The sequence below is a fragment of the Falco peregrinus genome, chromosome 2, assembly GCF_023634155.1.
Source record: "Falco peregrinus isolate bFalPer1 chromosome 2, bFalPer1.pri, whole genome shotgun sequence".
Lineage (NCBI taxonomy): Eukaryota > Metazoa > Chordata > Aves > Falconiformes > Falconidae > Falco > Falco peregrinus.
Window position 1 is genome coordinate 107,589,363 of NC_073722.1, and position 18,431 is coordinate 107,607,793.

At 39.5% G+C, this 18,431-nt stretch overlaps 1 protein-coding gene and 1 long non-coding RNA gene across 2 annotated transcripts; one reads left to right on the plus strand and one right to left on the minus strand.

The window, feature by feature from the left end:
- Positions 1 to 94: 94 nt before the first annotated feature.
- Positions 95 to 17,115, minus strand: LOC114012973 (uncharacterized). Its single transcript, XR_003555782.2, has 4 exons — positions 17,032 to 17,115; positions 16,191 to 16,308; positions 10,605 to 10,746; positions 95 to 363 (listed from the first exon to the last, which is right to left on the minus strand). It is a non-coding gene; the product is annotated as an uncharacterized LOC114012973 (long non-coding RNA).
- On the plus strand, positions 1,936 to 15,567 carry SLC13A2 (solute carrier family 13 member 2). Its single transcript, XM_027791070.2, has 12 exons — positions 1,936 to 2,091; positions 5,255 to 5,383; positions 5,731 to 5,867; positions 6,946 to 7,172; positions 8,076 to 8,256; positions 8,477 to 8,599; positions 9,461 to 9,682; positions 9,785 to 9,876; positions 10,464 to 10,585; positions 12,630 to 12,791; positions 13,767 to 13,904; positions 14,673 to 15,567. Exons 1-12 carry the CDS (start codon positions 1,990 to 1,992, stop codon positions 14,802 to 14,804), a joined length of 1,767 nt encoding a protein of 588 aa, XP_027646871.2. The 5' UTR covers positions 1,936 to 1,989; the 3' UTR covers positions 14,805 to 15,567.
- Positions 17,116 to 18,431: the final 1,316 nt, after the last annotated feature.

An 18,431-nucleotide genomic window follows, 5' to 3' on the forward strand; every position in this document is an offset into this window, starting at 1 on the left:
TTCAGAGTATTAGATTAACCCATTTATATAAACTGGAGTAGTTCCACATCCCTGTAAATAGCATCCCTCCTTTGACACCACTGAGGGAGCGTTAACAGGCTACAAGTGAAGCTCTAATAAACCCCCCTGAAGACACAAACCACACATTTTGCAGTAACACACCTACAGAGCTCCTTTATAGCGCCTTTGAAAGGAACAGTACTTACCTAGCACTGGAAACCACTGCTGTGGATGTGCTGCTTCTAAAGAACAGGCAGGGTTTGTTAGCTGAGGCCCTTCTGCGTTGTTGGGCTGCAGCTGGAGGCCAGCCTTCACGTTCCAGCTATGTGAAAATGCAGCGTCCTCCTAGATTTTCCTTGCAACCTTAGGACATAAGAGTAGAAAGTAGAAAAATTACTTTGCCATTGGCTGATTTTGTCACTGCGTCTTTTCAGACACTAATTCAACATTAAGTGGATGCAAAAATGTCAGGGAATATAATCCATTTAAAAGCTCTTTCTCATTGTTTTTGTACCAAAGGTGAAATGCTAAAGCTCAGGATCGGCAGCTCTGTAACATGAGGCTGTTTCTTGTGAGCAATATGCCTAAGTCAAGCTCACAAGGAAGCTGTGAGTTTGCAACACAAACGCCACTTTTTCAATCATAAGCGTGTTATTGAAAGCAAGCAAGTCACGGCAGAAAAGGGATGGGAGAGAGAAACAGTAGAAGCTATTTGTGGAGCTGGCATCATATGACCTATTGTCTCTGCTTCCTTTTTTTCTCTTTCTGTCTCTGCTTGAGTAAGCTATAAACAGCGCTAAGACAATTTATACCAGTAAAATGGAAATGTTATCATCATTATCTGAAGCATGCGGTTACATGATCTATCAAATAAAGACATCAAAGTGACGTTAACAAGACACTCCCTTTGGAATTAAAAAGTTGAGTTCCGTTCCTGCTCAGTATTTACAGAACCAAGTAATTCACTGCTTAGATTTTGGAAGTTTCTTGCAACTGGCACAAGAATTGCTGGGAATTTCCCAGTAGCACTTCCCCCTGCAAGCTACCAAACCCGTGCCTATAAACCTGAAAGATCAGAGAGGTGAAAAAAATAGCCCAGTGTCTGCAAAGTGATGCCCTGTAGCCAAGTCTTTCCCAATCCACTGAGATATAACAGGCTAGGTCAGAAAGAGTACTAGCTTCCCTCTTTGGCCCTAAGCCTTTCTTATGTATATTTATGTGTGTATATATATATATTCTTCTATATACATATTGGGCTGCCATGTGGGAGGAACTGAGTTCTGACCAGACCTTAACATTTCCCCTGCTGCCCTTTGAGTAGAAGAAAATAGAATTGTCATGAGGGTCATCCTTGGACTGCACGAAAATGGGTGCCCCTGCTCCCAGGTGGGAAGGACCGTAAGTCCTTAAGTCCCTTCTTGCGTGGGGACTTGATGTGGCATCTGGTGACAGGGGGTCTGCTCTAGTGGATTTTGCTACTCAAAGAATTTCTCAGCGAATACGACGATGTTTATATAACATTTTTTGTAGATGTTTCTAATCTCTGTATTTGAGTATTACAGGTGCAGATGTGTTTTCAGTACTCTACATATTTTTAAAACTAATTTCAACCTATTATGGGAGGAGCAGATTCTCTTTTTTATAGGAGGAATAACAGTACCTATTCAAAGAAGGCATTATTAAAGACCAAAACTAATATTCTTTAAAAATGTGTAGGTCAATTCCAGGATGCTTTTAATAAAACTACTTGGTCCGCAAAGAGTTAATTCTCTCCCAGATTTATCAGGTATAGGGACGATTGTCTTAAGAAAGTTCCTGGTCTGACACTCTTGCTGTCCCCTCCCTTCTTTGTTCTCTTCCTTCTTTCTCTGATTACAGTTCCAAAAACAACACCCAACCTCCTGAGGTCAATGGTTAATATTCCCGAGTGTTTATATAGTCTCCAGCAGTAGAGTTCAGGCCTTTCAGCACTGGGCTAGCTCCAGCACCATGGCTGGCTTCTTGCAGATGACCCTGGCCTTCAGGAAATATCTGATCATAGTGTTTGTACCCCTTTTGTTTCTTCCTCTGCCTCTGGCTGTTCCTACCAAGGTAAGAATTTTTTTAAATTGAATTTGAGAGCCAAATCTCTCCTTAGAGTTGTTCTTTTTAAGTGACAGTGCTGAAGAGAACGTACAGATTCTTTCTCAGAGGCACCTCCTTCATTTATTGCTTGAAGATTTTTCATTTTTTTTTTCTGAGCAGACCCCTTTGACTACTGATAGTGGGGGAATATAAAAGCAATGGGACATAGATGGATGGACAGGTACATCTGTGACTGCATATGCTAGAAGAATGCTCAGTGATGTGCAATTTTGTAACTTTTGTTTTGCATCTAACTGATTTAGCAAAGGATTTTCTATGCTGAAGCTCATACGTGTGAACCTAAATTACAATCTAAAGCTCAATTTTAATCCCTCTTCTGGTTTTCAAAAAATATTCAGTCCACATTTTCTTCTACTTCTTTCCATGCTGTCATTGCCAGATAGAAGAGGCATTTTTCTTGGTCAGATGGACAAAGCATTCTGATACATAAGGATGAAATAATATGTATTTCACTCTCTTTTAGCATATTTCTGTAAGAATCTTTCCAAACCATGTATAAAATTTAAAATGTCAAGCATTGGAAGACACCTTGCTTAGGATTCCTTCAGGAAAAATTAACTACAAAAACCTGTAGTAGTGGGGCAGGTATTTCTGAGGCATTGATCATTTAACTACAGCACTGTGAGCAGGCAGACTGCCAGCATTCTGCCACTTCTTCGCTCTTGCTTATTTCTTGCACTCCCAGTCTCTTCATGCAGACGGATCGAATCTGGTCTTCAGGTCTCTTATTACAGTCCCAGCATCATTAAATAGCTAGTCCCAATCTACTCCTCCTGTCACTGCTCTTTGGATGTCAACTCCTAGCCCTTTCCTCTGGTCTCTGCCTGCCTGCTTGTCTCCTGATCCCTGCTGACTCCCAGTTTCTAGTCTCCTTCGATAAACTTCATTCTTCATTCCACTAGCTCTTACCTGCCTTTTTATGCAACTTGTTCCAAAGCTTTTTCTTCCTCACAGCTCTTTTTCTGAGTGTTATCAGAGACTTTGGAGCTATGACCAGAGGACTGCAAGCAAGAACGAGTAGCGCTAGCCTGAGGTGAAATGTGGTAACTGATCAGGCGTGTCCTCCTATTCCCTTGCTATGCAAATAAATAGCTTAAACTATCACTTAAAAGCTTACTAAGAAGAAAACCAGAAAAAGTACTTTTTTGCTAGTTAACTTTCTGTAGGCAAAAGAGTTACTGAAGTTAAGAGATCTGGGTCAGAAAAGTTCTAAGCAGCCAGAGAGATGCGGGTGGGTGGGGTTGTTTTGTTTTGTTTTTCCTCCTGAGGCCACGAGTTCAAACTTACTTGCTCAAGTCGTTGTCACCATGCAAAAACTATTGCCTGTGGAATGGATTCGTCAGTCTCAGTTCAGTTCCTCCTCGAAAAGGACTCTCTGGTTTCTATGTAGTCAGCTACAACAGAAAACTTTAAAATGTCCTGGACATTTCCCTTTGCTATCTCTAAGAAGATTTTTTTGTGTTAGAATTGTGCATCGTGGTACTGCTAAGCAGGAAAAGCTGGTACCTTAGCATGCAGAGTTGTAAGCAGACAATTTACAGGATGGAATTTCACATTTTTCTCTTCTGCTGAGCTATTAACCTGTCCCATAATGACATAGCACTGGGCACTAAACTATTACAAATGAACACAAACAATGCTAAAGATTTTAATGACAGAGGAATGTCCTTAGAGGACAACTGACTTTGTGGAAAGCCTCATTCCAGCTTTTACCGAGAGCCTGTTCACAGCAGGCTGGAAGAGACTAGCACTGTGCCTATGATACACGTTCCAAAGTCCTACTACAGTCTCTCAAAAGGCATCTCTTAAGAAAAATGGGAGAAAAAGGATCATCAAAATGGAAAACAGCTTTCAGTGTTTGATGGGATGCATAGTCAAGGTTCTTACTGCTCTCATTCAGAAATAAGGCTCAGAAAAGCATCTTTTCATCTCTTAATGAATCTCTTCCAGCTTTACTTCTCCAACCCTGCTGCTCTGGCAATTTAACACACAGATTGCTATCTTCTTCTCTCCTCCAGACTACTCACAGCTGCTTCATCCTTTCCCTTCACCGACTCTGTAACTTCCATGCCATGTTCAGAAGACCTGAGCATGTTCTAAAGCATCACAAGTTTGATCCCGCCAGCCGTTCTTCCAGCTCCTTGGATTAATCCTCTGTAATCTGGCCATTATAATTTCCACCTCTTCATGGTTTCCTCAGTAAGGATCATCACTACATTTTCTTCATACTGTCCAGTATATTTTAGCAGACATCCTTGATTCAAGACCACACAAGCACTTTTTCCTTCCTTTGAATTTGCTGACACCCATTGTTGTTCAAGTTTCAAAACAAGGAAGGCACTGTAGCCTGCAATGTTACTTTTCCTGTCTTTCTTCATCAGCCCAGCCATATGAAAATGCATTGTGACAATTTATTTTTAACCTCTTTAGTGTATAGGGACTGAATTAAATGTTTTTATATAAATTTGGAGTGGTTGTCCAACAGAACTAAAGCAATGTTTTCTCAGAAAAAGAGTAACATACTTTCTTCAAAGAAACAAGACAAAGTCAGTGGAAGCTGATCTGTGACCAGTTTGTCAGTGAGCCTTTTAAAGTCTGTACTACGTTTAAAATCCAATTAAAAATAGATGGAAGTATTTACAGTATAAGGAATCCAGGCTGTTGAAATCTGTTGGGGTTCACTTGGGCCAAATCCAGAAATGTGAAGAAAAAGATGGAGAAACCTTGACTGGATCAGTAACTATTTCTGCAACTCAAAGACAGAAATACATAAAAAGAAAATACCACCATCAGCAAAATCAAGAAGTCTGTGCAGGGACTGCCAATCCCTTATCATGAAGGGTTCAAAGTAATCAATTTATTTCTTTTCCTAAGTGTCTTTTTTTCCCCATGGGGGGCCCCCATCTTTGCCTCACAGGTCTGGCAAGGTTTTGGAACAGTTTGTCATTTGATCTGCATAGGTAGCAAGATAGACGGGAGAGAAAGATAGAAAATAACCTTTTCTCTAATCCCTTTATCAGGCAATGAATATAATTATGGGCTGTTGCCTTCTCAAAGCCTAAGTGAGATGTACCGTCTGTTCTGACTACACGTACTCTTCTTCTGTCAGGAGGCCCAATGCGGTTATGTTATCATAGTGATGGCACTGTTTTGGTGCACAGAAGCCTTGCCATTGGCTGTCACAGCTCTCTTTCCTGTCCTGCTGTTTCCACTAATGAATATCATGGATTCAACAACAGTAAGAGATCTTATTCTATACATGTTTGCCTATGTATTTATTGGTCAGCTTCTCTCAGTCTGGGATTATTATTTTCGTGGTGATTTCCAGAGTGTAATGCAAAGAAGAGAGAATTGCGGTATTGTTACACGGGGAATTGGCTGTCCTCCTCCCCGTGGAACAGAAATTGCATGAGTCTAGAGCGAGCTCTGGGGGGAGCGGCTAATCTGAAATCCAAGCAAATTCACTGTTTAGATGCAATCCATAGTTACTGCGTGCTAATGTCTTTGGAACAAGATCCTCCCTCAGAAAATGCCTTCTCCCTTGGCTTCTTGTCATTATTTTCTCTCCCTTGTTCCATGTTACAGGTCTGCCGGGAGTACCTGAAGGACACCAATATGCTTTTTATTGGGGGACTGCTGATGGCCATTGCTATTGAGAACTGGCACCTACACAAGCGCGTTGCTCTGAGAGTCTTGCTTATCACTGGTGTCAGACCAGCCCTGTGAGTAACAGTTGTAAAAATGCTGGGGGAAAAAGGACTTTATGGCATTAGTTCCTATCTCTGAGTTGCCTGTAGTCTCCTATATGAATCTGCAAATCATAGCCTACAAATGCTTCTCTACAGTCCAAGTGAGTTAGCGCCTGAGCAAACCTTGCAAATGGGGATCCTTTGATGTGTTACAGACCTGGTGCATCTTTTTTGAATTCCAAATGGCTTTAGGTGGAGAAATAACAACAAGCAAGTCGACACTGAAAAGACAAGGGTGCTGCTAGGCTTGGCCAAAAGCACAGCTTTAAACAATCAGGAAAGACTACAGCCAAAATGCAGAAAACTAATACACTTTACTAACTGTTACACTGATTGCAAAGAGAAGAGAAAATATGGGGATGTTTGTTTTGAAAACAACAAATATTTACCAGACTAGAACTTTAAGCTATACAGAGGCTACATGGCCCTATTTAATCTGTCTCAGATCATAAGAGGGAATACTGAAGGAAATTACAAAGCAATAGAATAAAAATGCATACAAGATAAAGCCCTTTTGATCTAATATATAATCTACATCTCATCTAAAGAATCATTTTGAGACAAATAACAGAGTAATACTGAAACAAGGATTAGAATTTTATATGAGTAAGAAGAGAATCTTAAATAATAGAGGTGGATAAAACTACAAAAAAAAGAGATCATCCTCCTTATGGCTTAAATTGATTGCCATTTGAGATCAAATTCAACTTATAATTCCTCTTTGAAATATAATACAGTAACATGTTATTAAGATGATATGTCTTCCTCAGAAGCAGGATACTGACTAGATAAACTGTTTTCTCCAAGATACCAGCTTCCATTTTCCTAGTTGTAAGAATGTAGAAGCACAACTGGCTGAAATTGCAAAAAATAAAAAATTGCTTTAAATCTCACTGTGTCATTTACAAAGCAAACTAGCTAAGAGGATGTGCCAGGTGTGAATTGTGGAAGCATTTTCCAAACCCAGCATTTGTAACCAAAACTTTGTACCTAAAAAAAGGTATTGCAGCACTGAGATCTGAACTGACTTTTCAAATCCTTTTCATCTCAGACTTCTCATGGGCTTCATGGCTGTGACCGCCTTCTTGTCGATGTGGATCAGCAATACAGCCACCACTGCCATGATGGTCCCAATAGCACAAGCAGTGTTGGAACAGTTGCACAAGTCAGAAACAGAGTCTAGCACAGCTGGCCAAGCATCTGAAAACATCAATAAAGCCTTTGAACTGCAGGAAGAGCCAACTAAACCAGATAGCTCCAAAGAAGCAGAGGAAAAAGGTGAGTGGGTTATGGGTATTTTTCTCTTTGGGGTAATGAAAGATGACCTGATGCCTTCTTCACTGTAATTATACTCGCAAGTAAAGTCTAAAAGAAGAATGTACCTAAAGCATCCTGACTGTATCAAAGAACATTTATGAGGCTCTTCCACGAATCCGACAAAAGCACAATAAGATCTACTTACTTGGCTGAAGTTAGAAATATATTGAAAATATGAAGAGAAGGTAACTAATCAATGAAACAACAAAATGCACAAATTCTCCCCTAGCTGAAGCCTTATATTGGGCTTGATATTTCCCTATATATTTATGTTAGTTCAATTATTATCTACTGTGTAATTTATCAGATAATAGGGAGTTCCAGAGGGAAAATTCCTGGCCTGTTTCATGCCAGAAGGTCAGGGATTAAAATGATCTTTCTAATCCAAAGATATACAATCATGCAACAATCTCTCTTTATCGGCTGTCTTGCCCTCTTCCCATCTTTGAGACAACTCAAATGTTTCTGAATGTAAATCTTAGTGCCGGCAGTCAGGTGCTGATACGGAAAGAGTTCCTTTCAGTTCACCTCCTTTGACTCTGCTGTACCTCCCCGAATTCTTGCCTCTCTCCCTACCATGTGCAGTTCAGACATTGCCCTAGTTCACTGAGAAGTGTCAGCAGTATGTTCAGACTTTATCACACATTTCAACTTCTCTTCTTCCGAAAAACTGCTCTGTATCAAGACAACCAGTGAAAATGGACAGAGGATCAAATAATTAACAATGTCAGCCTTAAAATGAGGATATTTGGCTCCTTCAGCTTTGAGTCCATTGTGTCCTAGCCTTGAAATACTGAATTACACAGGCACATCTTCTATCCAAGCTATCTTCTGTAACTCTTTTGTTCCTGTCTTGGGACCTAGGGAATAGTCATGTCCTGACAGTCGAGGAAGACAGAAAGAGAAATGAAAGTCTGCTAGAGGAGAAACACAAGAAATTCTGCAAGGGAATGTCTCTCTGTATTTGCTACTCAGCCAGTATTGGAGGGATTGCAACTCTGACCGGGACAACACCAAACCTGGTACTGCAAGGACAAGTTGATGAGTAAGTCTGGTTGAATTTGGGATTACATAGCTCCTAAAACTGCATCATTCTGCTACAGCTGACTTCCAGCCAACACAGAGAAGGAAAACTATCAAATTGGTAACTTTGTCAGTAACTTCTCTTCCTTACTGGGCCTCACTACCTCCACTTTTCTGAATCATTAATTAAATACAGAAGAGAGTGCAGAATTTTGGATGCTAATAACATCTGCATTTTACAGGCTCTTTCCTAACAACGGCAACATCATCAACTTTGCTTCTTGGTTCTCCTTTGCCTTCCCCACCATGATCGTGTTACTGGTTTTGACATGGATTTGGCTGCAGATACTGTACTTGGGCTTTAAGTAAGTAGCCTTTACGCACTGTAGTACAGCTGACAGGCCTGTTGTCAAGTACTCATTACATGTTGTAACACAAGTGATACTTTTATAGATGAGCCTATGCTTGAGAGTCAGACAGCGAGTGGCAAGGTCCTCACCTATGACAGAGACTATCAGAACTTAGCATACTAGGTGCCTGTTAAAATACTGCAACATTTTCTCCAAGGAACCTGACCAAACCCAGCCAAATATACTCTGTAGATGTAAATAGGAAGCTAAACTTCATATAACCCGTTCTGCAGTATTGCTTTCATGTCCTGAAAGATTGTTGTGCTTCAAACCAGGAAATTGATTTCTACATACAGCTGGTAAATACCTTTGCAATGAGAGTTGCTACAGACCTAGAGGATTAGTATTGTGCCAGTTCCCAATGCTAATCACCCCATACAACCGGCTTGCGTTACCTACCTGTTTAATACTTAGCCTATCACTTTGGTATTATCCCTAACCTCCTTTCTTTTAAATGGACAGAGCACTGTAGTACCTGAAATGGTACATACATTCATCTTCAAATTCCTCTTTCAAAATTCTCCTTTTCTATCTTTTTAAAAAGCTTCGCAACTGTTTACTCCCTGGTGATCATATAGCCTTGTTACACACTGACATTGTCATTATTTCCCCATATGTTCAGGTAGCACACCTGTTTATATTTACATCATGAGCTTGCAGGGGCAGGAAGCTCCATTCTCAATAACATATATAATTTCTATATGCATATATAAATACATATATCTAAAAGACAATATGACTAGTATAAAATTTAGATTCTTAACTCTGAGGACATCTGGCAGATTTATCTGACGCTTCTTGTCCATTTTCTTCTAGTTTTCCGAAGAATTTTGGTTGTGCTACAAATGCCTCTGCAAAGGCTAAAGAGCAACGGGCCTATGAAATTATCAAAGAAGAGACCAAGAAATTGGGCTCAATGAAATTTGCTGAGATAGTAGTTTTGATCCTCTTCGTACTACTGGTAGTGCTCTGGTTTACCAGAGACCCTGGTTTCATACCAGGTTGGGCAACAGTTCTTTTCAACAAAAATGATACAAGGTATTACCACCTCTCCTCCTCACTTTGAATAACGATGAAGTAGGCTAGATTTCATAAAAATGAAAACAGGGCTAGACTGAATGTCTGACTGATCTATTGCAGCTATGTCACTGATGCTACAGTTGCCATCTTCATTTCAATTTTGTTGTTCATCATTCCTTCCAACATTTCTAAAAATGACAAACAACAAACAGGTAAGTTTGCTGAAGGCATCAAAAATCAACTGTCAGAATAAGTACATGGGAAGTTTTACTTTTTAGATTTACAAAGGAAATTTCAAACATTAAACAAGATTTCAAACTGCTCTTTCTGCATAGCTGCATCTGTATGCTTTAGGCTAGGCAATGCACATATCCCATAAAAGTTCTCTGTTTCTTGTAATTTAACTAAGTAGGAAAGTCTTATCTCAGCAGTGTTCCAGACACTAGTATGCACACAGGTAAAAGCTTCTGAAGCTGGAGTCTTCAGGAGAGAATACATGACGTAACAGAAACACATACAGTTCTGCAGATACGTTGCCATACTTTTAACTCACTCTGACCTGTATTCTACTATAGCTCTTGGAGCAACTACAGATCATTCATTCGTATTTTTGCAAGTCAGGTTTTAAAATCTTTGTTGATGAGGCTCTCATCATTTGCTTTAGGAGATAATTCCACAGTCTACTTGATCTTGCTGACAGAAGTGTTTCCTGATTTTCAGACTAAACTCACCTCCCACAAAGAAGTCCTCCTTTCTTTGGAGAATGTAACATGGCTTACAAAATCTTTCTGGATTTCAGGCAGCAAGTCAAAGATCCAAGCACCTCCAGCTCTCTTGGACTGGAAGGCAGTTCACCAGAAAATGCCATGGAACATAGTGTTTCTGCTGGGAGGTGGCTTTGCCTTAGCCAAAGGCAGTGAGGTAACATTCCTCTGCTTACCTGGCATTTGTGTCTTCCTGGGTGTTTTCCATCTCGCTTTTCACGCATGCTCTCCCAGAACGCAAGGGGGCACGCTGGTAGCACCAAACTTGCATTTATTCAGCTAGTGGCAGTAGGACAGACTTCACCATCCTTAGGAGTCCTGCGATTAGAACAAATCTTTATTGTTGTTTTATGCAACTGGGATGGTGCTACCAATCAAGGCAGCATGATTAACTGTGTTTTCTAGAAAAGTGGATTATTAAGAAACTACCCCGGCACATTAAAGGTTCTATTAAATAAAACTTAATTGATGCAGCACGCGTGAGGAGAGAATGCGCCCAGGATGGGTCTACAAACTATTTCAAACAAACTACTTCAAACAAACTACTTATGGAAATATGATTTAAATTAAACTACTGGAAGACAAATGTAGAGCTAGCTAGAGAACCTTCAGGAGCAGATAAAAATTTCCAGCTACAGAGCCCAGTGCTACAAATTATTTTTCCGTAATGACCTAGATGATGGAACAGACAATACGTTTGTTAAATCTAGAGACAATAAATAAATTGGGAAAGGCTTCAAGTGCCTGGAAATACTAGTTTAGAATTCAAACATCACAATGACCTGTACAAGTGTTTCTAGAAAAGAAGGATGCAACTCAGTATGGGAAATATGAAGAAATAACCAAGTATCACAAGTGCAAGATGTGGAAGTGACTGGATAAGTTTTAAAGCTGCTCATATACCTTATTCTAATCAATATTTTCATGTTTCTACTGAGAAAAAAGTAAACAATTGAAAACTATAGGTAGGACCATCATACATAAGACATAAAATATAAACCTTCCACTCAGGACTGGTAAGTCCTCAGGTACAGTAATGTATTCAGTTGTGTATATGTGGGCTGGATGTGGGGATAGATGTGGGGATATATGAATAGTTTAGAGGAAGGGAGTAAGAATGATCAGATCTCTGGGAAACATGTCTGGAAAAGGAAAGACTCAAGAAATTACATTAATTTATTCTCAAATAAGTAATAAAATACATAAAAGCTGCTGCAGAAAGGAAGATAGTGTATTTTTTTATATTCTGATGGTACTAAAGGGCTTAAATTGCAGCAAAGGAGATTTAGGTTAAGCAGAAGGAAAATGTTCCAACTGTAAAGATAGTTAAGTGAAAAAATTACCTGGGGAGATTCTGGAAACTTCATTGCTGGAGATTTTTAACAGCAAGTTTGAAAAACATCTATCAGTAATAATTTAGGTAGAGCTGATCCGGCCCTAGGACAAGGAATCAGACTAGTCCTTTCAGGACAGATTCCAACTCCCCTGTGAGATAGCACTTTTCAGTGTCAGAAAAGTCAGGTTGACTTTACCAAGACATGAAGCAGGGCGGACATAAAGAAGAATGGTGGTTGCAAAACCAGTAAGAAAGCTAGGTTGTAATGCATGAAGCAGCAAGACAGGCACAATTAGGATATGTTCTCTTGAGAAGAACAGCTGAGTAATAATGATGGCTGAACTACAGCCCAGAATGGTAGGGAAGATGCTGGTATTTTCTAGTGACTGAGAAAAATGAAAGGTATGAGAAGCTTCAGATAGTTGATCGAGATCTCAGACAATGTGATGAAGTTCCATTAAACTGATAGAATATCTGCAAAGATGTATGAAGGTATTTTAGACAGTGAGTTCAAAGATCTTTGTTTAGATTAAGAAAAAAATAAATCCCTGAATATTCATCATGTACAACTAATGGCCTAAACAGAGAAATAATTAATTGCTATCAATAACATACTGTAAATGTAGTATCATCTTCATTCAAATTCTTTGGAAGGGAAAGCATGTTTATTTTTATTTAACCTACCAAATGATCATGTCTATCATCATTGCCCTCTTGCATGTTTTTCTACAGAAAGCAGTTTGTTTGAGAACTTTCATAAGAAGGGAAGGTAGAATTAGTATGAGATGTGGCTTGTCAGGCCAATGTGACAGGGCTACTTCTTCTCCAGCCTACTATCTCAACAGACCTCTTTCGTCTGTTACAGGTATCTGGTCTGTCTTCATGGTTAGGTAGCAAACTGACACCTCTGCAGCAAATCCCTCATCCAGCTATTGTCCTCCTCTTGTGTCTCCTTATTGCCACTTTCACTGAGTGCACCAGCAATGTGGCCACCACTACCCTCTTCCTCCCTATTCTGGCTTCACTGGTAAGTTCCAGCATTTCAAAATGATCTTAGAAGAGCTTTCAACTCTTCTCCAAGCATGTGTCTGCTCAATTATAAAAACTAACTGACTGACATAGCCAAACACTGGTTCATGTATCTGATCAGGAATACAAGACTTAATAAAATATATATATATGTATGTGCATGCATGTATATTCACACACACTGTGCTTAGTTCAACCTTTCTAAAATCATTGCTGGTGAAAAGTAAAGGTATTACATTCATTGGCGTATTAGACTTTGCCTTCTGGCCTAAACAACCTCATGAAGTCACTGCCAGCTGTACTTGTTTTTTCCTATTTGTTCTGCATACAGACAGCAATAGCAGCAGCATTTGCTTCCCTGAAACATTCCATTACTGTATTTCACTCCGACCACTAGCCTTCCAGAAGTCTCTGAAGGTGATAGCATTAGTCAAGCTCTATGACCTAATTCAGACTTTTTTGCATTTCCACAGAAGATTCCTGTTGCTGGGGTAGACATAGTTCTGCAGCATGAAAAGCTGGTTCCAGACAGAAACTGGAATAAGTTCTACCAAAATATTTTTGCGTAGGCCACAGACTCCGGCTAACCCCTAAACTGATCCACTCACCTTCAGAGCTTGGGCTACCCTGTTTCCTCTGATCATTTATTTTTTGTTTTAACCAGTTTGAAGCCACTCTACCTTTTTTTCCTGGTTGTGGATTTGAATCAACCATTATTACTAATTTATACTGCAACAGTGATCAGATTCCACAATCAGAAACACAAAGCACTGACTGCAAAATCAAGTCTTGCATTTGCTGCATAAAGACATTGGCTAGAAGTTTCTGAAACAGAACCAAAATATGAGTGGCTGCAGTGTCTGTGAAAGATTAAGTCTTCTGACTTGGACAAATATAATCAGTCTTCTGCCAAAAGGTTTCTATGCATTTTTGTATATCAAAACCACCATCTTTGCTCTTCTTTCTTGGATAGGCTGAAGCAATCTGCCTCAATCCACTCTATGTCATGCTGCCCTGTACACTTTCTGCATCGTTGGCATTCATGCTCCCAGTGGCCACTCCACCCAATGCCATTGTCTTCTCATATGGACAGCTCAAGGTTATAGATATGGTGAGCAAAAGTGCATTCTTTTCAGAATTTCCATCACTAGTTTTGATCTTTCCTTTTTCTAATATTGGCTCTTCTTGAAAGAGTGTTAGAAACTCACTGTACTCAGCTGATGTCAAATGGAAAGAAGAACATACATGTGTGAATTAATAAAGGGTGACACTGACTCTTTACACTCAGAGCCTTATAAAGATGCTATTGAGCTTTTAAAGAACAACCAAAGCCTCTTGAAGATGTTCCAATAATATCTTGCTGTCAATGAGAAATGGCAATGACTAACTGTTTGAAAAGCCCAAATGTAGATCATAGGGATGTCAAAGAGTCCCATCATCTAGACAGTCCTTCTGCAGGGACTAGGGGAAAGCCCAGCACATCTCACTGGGCTGCCCTGATGCCCTTTGTTGCTGTCTTAGGGAAAGATGGACAAGGACGCCATGTCTCTTGATAACTGCTCTTAACTTAAAATTGACTCAAGAAGAAATCCAAAGTAACATTAGAGACAGATGCCAGGTCAGATGAGAAAGTCCTACATAAGTGGATTGAAAGGATTTCAGGACTTCTAGTTTAAGAGTTTTACCCAATGGAAACTCATTTTCCCCTAATACAAATTATATTTGTGAAGAAAACCAGCTTAAATGTAATTTGATGAAGGTCTGATGGAGTTGTGAAAAAAGGCCAAAGAGAAAATCTAACCATACAAACAATCCTAATCAGCAAGGGAGGAAAAAAGTGCTCAGTTCAACTAATAACACTTCTCTTTTATAATTCTAGGCCAAAGCTGGGTTTGTGCTCAACATTCTAGGAGTTCTGACGATAACTCTAGCCATCAACACCTGGGGTTCATCTTTGTTCCAACTGCAAACTTTCCCATCTTGGGCAAATAGGACAGGTACATGCCCGTAAAATGGAGAGGCCAGGGAACCAAGAGCTGCTTCTGTCAGAACTGCAATGAGAGCAAGACTATCACCTACACAAGTTTTGCCAAGGCAGTAGTTAAGAGACAGGCCTGTTCTGTGGAAAAGGACAAGCCATCCACAAGCAAAATTGTTCAGTTGATAACAGCAATAAAATTGCCTAACAGTGCTGTTCAGAGGGCAATTCTGTTACCCCAGCAGTAAGATGAGGTAATCTTGGGCTTTTCAACTGTTCCAAGTATCTTTAGATTTTCTGTCTCTGCAGGGGTATTCTCCCCAAGTGCTTTTCAGGTTCTGCCTGTAAAGACTGCAATCTGCAATGAGAAAGAGAGGTGTGCGTGTATAAAAGGAAGGACGGAGACTCTACATTCCTGATTTCATGCATATGTCTGTGTATTGTCACAACTAATATGACTATTCACCTGTATACGAATATACAGACCTCTGTATATATGTTCAAAATGTACATGATTGTTATATACTCTATGGGCATTCCCAGCAAGGCATGTGTTGTATGATTACAGACAAATCACATACTGTAAGCTTGCTATATTACTTTGAAATGTATTTATTTGCAGTCTACTTGTTATGAATGTAAAAGACCATTTTTTCCTAGAACATCTGTCCCATTGTTATTTATGTAAGATTACAGCCTGCAAGGTCATGATACGAATATCAATATTCTCTTGAGAAGGGGAGAATCCCTGTGCCCTAGAATGTTTATGATTGAATTAAAGATTTTTTTTTATGTACCTCTGTGTTAAGGAGATTTTTCCTAATATGTATCACTGCTTCTACTTCTGTCTTCCATGTATGAACTATTTGCCTGTGTGCTTACTTAAAATACCTTCAAATAGTCAGAGAAGTTAGCATAACTGATTTTCTCTTACCATTAAAGTAGTAATTACTTTATTATTAAGAGTCCAATTTTCTTGGAATCTGAAAACCAAGATCTTCCTTTTCAAAAGCCCCCAATACTCTTAAATATTGAATCCCTATTCTGCTGTAACTGACTTTTAGTATGACCAAATGACCAAACCCTAATGACCAAACTGACAAAGATACCGGACTATGCAAAGACACTGGGCCAAATCAAGCACTTAGCACCATACATGAGGTTGGGTTCAGACACATCAGTTATACAATACATGCCCCTGAACTTTGCGCTAAATGTTTTGTTCTGTTGTTGCCTGCCTAAGTTTTGCACGAAGTCCATTGCATTTTGGAAATCCCACTTGAACCCTACCGAGTGATTTTCACTCTCAAGTATTATGCATGCTCTTAAAAATCGTTCTTCTTTCTCTATCCTAATTATTAGGAGAGAAGGACAAAGCACAGTGTACATTTGATTTATAAAATGTTAGAATTCACTGACCTGCAGTATTTTGTTTCCAGTTCCAACTGTAAAAACAATTCTGGTATCTGCTGATCACTGGTTCCCTTTGCACTGATAGCTTCATTGGCCTGACAAGCACAGTTGCGCTGGAAAATCACTGTCTCAGAAAGAACAGTCTGGTATTAACCCTTCAGTGCCTTTCAAAGAAAGTATTTTGATTTGATGTGTGATAGGGATCCAATAGAATATCCACAGCACAAGGGCGGGTATTTATTCTCTTTTGCTAATGATCTCCTGGGTAATTGATTTCAATCACATAATGACTTGCTCAGGTCACTGCTAAACCGCTCACCCTCTTTTCCTTTGCATTTACCTCTATCAAATAACATCCAAATCTGTCTAAATATTTTCATTCTCCTGCTCACCATGTGTCCAAGTACTTAAAAATTACAAATTCAAGCAGATGATTTGCTGCAAGCCTCTCCCTTCTTTGCTCTTTGTCTACAGCATCAGGGCAGTGTGCATAGCTTTTGTTTGCTTTTTGTTTTCTTTGAAATACTTGCACATAGTTTACATGTCCTTCTAAATTACTGCTTACCTAAGCAGGAAATGTTGAATTCTTAGAACATTTCCCATCAGCCTCTCCTTCCAGCCCTTTAAAACTGTGTTATGATTCTTTGAAGTCTTCTCTATTAGTCTACATTATTCAGAGGCTGTGGTGTGCATAAGTACATGCAGGAGCACAGGTGCAATCTTTATGGCAATCTCAAGAAGAAAGAGGGAGACATCAAGTAGCACAGAGTGTCATGGGGCCGGTGCAATAATGCTGGGTGTTCCATGTTCATTAGCATGTATGAGTACATAAAGGTTAGAGACTTACCAGAAAATGGCTGCAGCGAAAGTTACTCAGAAGGTATACAAATGCCCAGCTTCCAGAAGAACACAGGTGAAAAGCTGTAGTCTGTAGACAGAGAAGAGAAGCTAACAATAATACCAGGACATAAAGAGAACGGAAAATTTCATTAATAGTTTCCACCTTGAAGTGGTGGTAGTAGCAAGTATGCACTGGGCAGTTTATTGCCTTGGGTGTGTCTGAGCGCAGGACTAGTTGAGGTACAGCTAAATATAGTGTGCTTGTGCAAAACCCAGTAACACTATTAAAAATGTTCATAATTTTCTAAGCAAAGCAGGTAGAAAGTGTTTCTAAGCCCCATTATTACACAGATCACCTTTGAAGGGTGGTTCCCCATTATGTTTCCAGATATTGCCCTCAAGGAGTGGCTCTATTTCCCATTGTGTGATCAGATTTCACAATCTTCTGTGAAACTGCCAGCTCAGCACCTGTTGTAGTTAGGTATGATTTCCAATGCAGCTCTTCATTTCAGAGTTGACACTAAGTTTGTTTTATGTACGAGCTGTAAGTGATAAATTTGTTAATGAGAAGGGGATGTCTGCCTTCTTGCCTGCCTTGTCTAAAAAGCAAGTGCTCTACAAAACCACAAAATACAGGTTTCCCACAGTATATGCCAGTGAGTAAGTGGGTGACTCGCAGTCACCTCCTCCATTTTCCCTGGAGTTATGGTGCTGTCTTGCCTTGCCTTGCCCAGACACACGCACACACACACGCGCACACACACAAGTTTTACAGGCACATACGTGTATACCTAAAAGAATATGAAGGACTTATCCTGGTAAACATATACATTTCTACAACACTTGACCACACCAGAAAACCAGATGAATTTTAAGCAGGCTAATAGAACAATGAAAATAGCTTACATTTGAGAAAGGCACTTGCTTCATCATAAACAACTTGACTGAAATTTGTAAAGTGGCATGTAAGTGATGCAAGGGTCACTTCATCAGGCACTGAAATCATAAACAGACTTAACAGAACACATGACAATTTTAAAGCCACAATAGCATGAAGCCAGCATGTCTTTCTAATCCTCAGGTTGGTTTGGAGAAACCAAGAATTTGCTCCCAGTCACTTAAAAGGTATTAAAATGAACATTAAAGAAGCCTTCTTGTATAGCACTGAAACCTTGAAATATACCTAGATATCACAATTTAATTTGTAAGCTTTCATTAAAAAAAACCAAAACCTACTTTGAAGAAAGCCTTGTCATATAATGGACATAAAATAATTCTCAAAAAGATGAAAAAATATTTTCAGAAAACAAAATACAAACCAAAAGAAACATGAAGGTCCTGTGTTTTATCCAATAGTCGTTGACATGTACGTAAACATGGACTTTTCTCCACAAGCTACAAGAGCAG

What these genes read in the sequence shown, in the direction of transcription:
- SLC13A2 (XM_027791070.2), top strand. Translation starts at nt 1,990, where the DNA reads ATGGCTGGCTTCTTGCAGATGACCCTGGCCTTCAGGAAATATCTGATC. An exon ending in CTCTGGCTGTTCCTACCAAG is followed by an intron (nt 2,092 to 5,254) that starts GTAAGAATTTTT and finishes TTCTTCTGTCAG; the next exon opens with GAGGCCCAATGCGGTTATGT. An exon ending in ACTGGTGTCAGACCAGCCCT is followed by an intron (nt 5,868 to 6,945) that starts GTGAGTAACAGT and finishes TTTTCATCTCAG; the next exon opens with ACTTCTCATGGGCTTCATGG.